This window comes from Anarrhichthys ocellatus, unplaced genomic scaffold (assembly GCF_004355925.1).
Source record: "Anarrhichthys ocellatus isolate YVR2014 unplaced genomic scaffold, GSC_Weel_1.0 scaffold62, whole genome shotgun sequence".
NCBI lineage: Eukaryota > Metazoa > Chordata > Actinopteri > Perciformes > Anarhichadidae > Anarrhichthys > Anarrhichthys ocellatus.
The window spans coordinates 1201072-1205469 of NW_022280092.1; the positions used below are offsets into that span (position 1 = coordinate 1201072).

Consider the following 4398-nt stretch of genomic DNA (forward strand, 5'->3'; position numbering starts at 1 on the left):
ACACACACACACACACACACACACACACACACACACACACACACACACAGACCTCAAACAGACTCACACAGGAGAGACATACGTGTAAGGTTATTTTCAGTTGGTGATACTCCACAGTTGGGGTGCTGAGATGGAATAGGATGCTCCAAGGAGTATTTCTATCACAGCTGGAGTGTTGGAGAGAAGAAAAGACTAGATTATCTTTGTCGGGAAACAGACAGGAGGGGAGGCGGACGGGAGGAAGAGAGAGATGCTCTTATCATCTTGTGCCGGCAGCATCTGTCATGCAAATGGAAATATTGCCAGTTAGTATAAATGACTGTTGTTTTTAAAGTGAGGCTAATTTAAAGGCTAATTATCTGTGTCATAACTCGGCCGAGTGCAATATTGAAACCATTATTCTGTAAACCAGACTGCAACCTCCCTTCTGCTCCCACACTCTCAATTTTTTATTGCTACTTTGCCGTCTCTCTTCCCATCACTCTTGCCTCCTTCACTGTCTCTTTCCTACTCCTTTCCTCTTTTCTCCCATCGTCATCTTTCCTCAGAGTACAATATCTCAGCAGCAGCCATCGCCATCTTCAGTCTGTTCTTCATGATCCTGGGCACCGTCTGTGTCGTCTTCTCTTTCGGGAAGGGACGGGACTACCTGCTCCGGCCTGCTGGGATGTTTTTCGCCTTCGCAGGTCAGACAGTGTGGCAGATAATGTGAATCACAGACCCGGCTCTGTCTGGTACTCTTGTCTCTTGCGTTACAGCTCAACCTGATATGAGGTGTGTCAGTGTCATCACCTTTTTCTTTTGTGATGAATACTACTTATGCAGCTAATTAAAAAGAGTCGACAGAGATGTAGCTCTGTTAGAGTAACCCTGATTGGTGTCAAGTCCCATCTAGCATCGCATTTATTGTTACAAAGTCAAAATAAAACCGTCAATCTTGCCGTGTAAATGAGGAACTGTAACAGCACTTGATTATATTGCCATGAATGTGAGTGAAGCATCTGCTTTTAACAACAACTCACTTCTGTTTCTGTTTTGGCACGCAGGCCTTTGCATCATCATTTCTGTCGAAGTCATGCGCCAGTCTGTCAAGCGCATGATTGACAGCGATGAGACCATCTGGATTGAATACTACTACTCCTGGTCCTTCACCTGCGCCTGCGCCTCCTTCACCCTGCTCATCCTCAGTGGAGTCGCCCTGCTCCTCATCTCCATGCCCCACATGCCACGTAACCCCTGGGAGACCTGCATGGATGCGGAGCCTGACACCTTGGAGTAGCCACAGGGGATTCCTTGTTTAGAGCGACAGAAATGCAAGTGGTTTCGCATCTTTTAGCCCTTTAATCGCATATCCTATCCCACATGTTTATCTCTACTGCAAGCCATTTCCCAAAGCATTCAAAGGTTTTTCCAACCTTCCATGTCCATTCATTTTAGATTATCTTAGTTAACCGGCCACACCAAAAATAATGACGTTCACGTTATCTTCACAGGGGTTAGCAGTTACAAGCAGGAATTGCTTTGTTTAAAAGCTGAGGAATGATTCATCCTTAGACTTAAGAGTCGTCTGTCGAGCAGCACCTTTTTTACAACAAGAATTTACTAAACTCACCTTATCATTTTTTTTATAAAGTCCATGCGTGCTTTTTAATTGTTTTGGGGGTATGGTTTTGTGACATCTCTTTTAATTGCAATGCTGTGTCTTAAGTTTAGGATATTGGAGCTTTCCACAAGCACCTGAACACACCACACGCCAAGCCCTGCTTGTAACTATCATCATAGAGCTCCTGTTTGAAGCTAGGTTAAAGATAACATTGTAGAATGAGTGTACAGGTCGAATGCATGCAGTTAGGTAGCAGGTAGGTAGGCCGTCCAATTTTTTCATGTAGGCCGAATTAATTATGTTTTGTGATTGCTGTGGGGATATAAGGAGAATTTCAACAAATATAACAAAAATAAATTGTGAAATACATTATCTTCCATCGCTTTAAGTTTTTTGCTAATGATTTAGATACTGTAATGAAATGAATTGCCACCAGTTAATCCATAAAAGTCAAGAAAAGTTCAAATTGAAAAGCCATATTTAAGGGTGTTGACACATTTTACAATACAAGGAATGCCACAGTGTTTGACGATCATGTTCAAAAATATAACGTCAAATCGTTTATTGCTAGTTTGACAACATCTGAACTGTCCAACTGCAGCTATGTCTGTCACTCACATGAAAGTCAAATGATGTTCAGATGCTGTTTTATACTGGACTAGACTAGAAAACAAAGAAAAGAATAAAACTATGACAACAAGCAGGTCAGACAGGATTGGACCCGAAGAATTATATACAAAAGAGGAAAATGTGCCACACTAAACGAGATAAAGACAGGGACCCATTGCACTGCAACGCTTTGTTTAAAGAGAAGTGAGTCGTTGTAAGGAGCTCCAGGCACTGCGGCAGCCTCGTCTGTCCTCCAAGGACCTACAATTAATCAATCCCACTAAGTGTCTAGAGAGAGACTACATGCCTGAGACTCCCTTGTTCACATCAGTCATTCATTTCAGATCGATGTTCAAGACCCCACCCCATGCTCTCGTGTGCATGTGTCCAATACCAGTAACCTAGTAACATGGTGTTACTTCCAAAACCAGCGGCATTTCATCATTTGTGCAGGATAACAGGTTACTGTGGTAGAAGTGAACAGGTTTGGGTTTGGGAAAGTTTACACTCCAGCAATCCCAGCAGAACGTGTTACCAGAGACAGCGTTAACATCCTCCAAACACATTCTCATCCTCACAACTTGTAGCGTTAACAGTGAAACGAAGGTAAGACGTTGAGAACATGAATAATATTTAATAATTATTTAATTATTTAAATAATTATTTATACATTATGACTTTTCTGGTTGATGAGGCTTCAGCTTCAGTTTTTTTATCACATTATCATGAATGTACTTAGTAATAAAGACAGGACAAAAAGCCAGCTGAAGACAGTATGAAGCTAAGGTTAGCTTAATTAGCTAGCAACATTGACGACTAAAAAGCCTGTTTTTGTCTGAAATCAAAGTCTGGACCATTGTTGTAAAAACGAATTTTGAGGTTAATCTTGTAAATCTGCAATAGTTGTTATTGTAAAGTGAATATTTACAGCTTGACAGGCACAGTAACAGTAACTAATAGGGGGCGCGGCTTAGCAAACAGTGAATTGAAACTCTGCTACATAATTGTGAGTTGTGAAACATACTTCACATGAAATATATCATAAACACCCTCAGAGAATTCCTTTCATAAAGATGTTTTCAATGCTGTATTAACTTGTGTTGTGCCATATATGCCTAAAGTTAAAATATATAGGATAAGTATGATGCCGATGACTTTTTCATTTAAGCACATATTGTAAAATGTTATCTTAAAGCTTGAAGATGTTACTGTTCTGTAGAAAAATATGTTGTTGCTGTCAGAAACATAAAAAAGGAATTCACGACAGACTTTCTTTTTAGTGGCTTTTTAATTCTTTTCATTTTCAAATCATCATCTTTTTAATAAAAAGACACAAATCACCTGACAGCACTCATTTTTATTTGTCTTTTTTCCTGCGTAGATTTCCTACAAGAGTCGTATATTGTTAGCAAAACAGCCATCTACGTCTAACATGTTATTTTGAGTCACTCTGGCCCTGAAGTCATTCAGCTGGCGCAGTGACATTAAAGTTCCATAAATGATGTTGTTTCAGAGCAAAACACAACAGAGAATGATTCAATTTGCTCTGAGGTACGTCTTTTTCATTTTTCTTACTGCAATCACAAAAGTTGCCTGGTCGTTACAATACGTGTGTGTGTGTGTGTGTGTGTGTGAGAGTTAATGGATGTACATCTATTCAGTCTTTTCTTTACTGAGAATTCATCCTTGTGTCGCCGCTCACACACTCACAGAGTCACACACTCACACACTCACACACTCACAGAGCCACTCCGGTCTTGGAATCTCTCAACCAGAAAATGTGGTAGAATTGAGAGACAACCCTATTGGAAATGCTCCAGAGGCCTTACACACTGCAGGTCAGGGCTTTTCAGGGGCGCGTGTAATAGATGCACAAAGCTCCCTAAATGATTCATGGGACCTTTACCTTCGAGCAATGACAGCAGCATGGGCAGAGCGTACACTATTTACTCTCTGCCGCCCACACTGGTTTTGATCCCTGGAATTCCTTCGTGGTTTTGTTTTATATTGTTTGCTCTAACACAATCTCTGTTTCCATAAACGTGAGAAACAATGTGTTTAGTATTATGCCAATAACACACGCACAAAGATGTGCTCATGGATCACACATTTAGTTTTGCCTTCTGTTAACGTGTGCATAGTCCTTAAGGCTATGAACAAATTAGTTAGAGAATATATGGAAATTT

The 4398-nt window shown here is 40.6% G+C and overlaps 1 protein-coding gene across 1 annotated transcript in view; it reads left to right on the plus strand.

Moving 5' to 3' along the window:
* Positions 1-1973, plus strand: part of cacng1b (calcium channel, voltage-dependent, gamma subunit 1b) — a 9514-nt gene extending 7541 nt beyond the window's left edge. Inside the window, exons 3-4 of the mRNA XM_031872226.1 lie at positions 549-686; positions 1047-1973. Of these exons, the coding sequence (XP_031728086.1) occupies positions 549-686; positions 1047-1279 (371 nt within the window). The 3' untranslated portion in view covers positions 1280-1973. The remainder of the gene's footprint in view (positions 1-548; positions 687-1046) is intronic.
* Positions 1974-4398: the final 2425 nt, after the last annotated feature.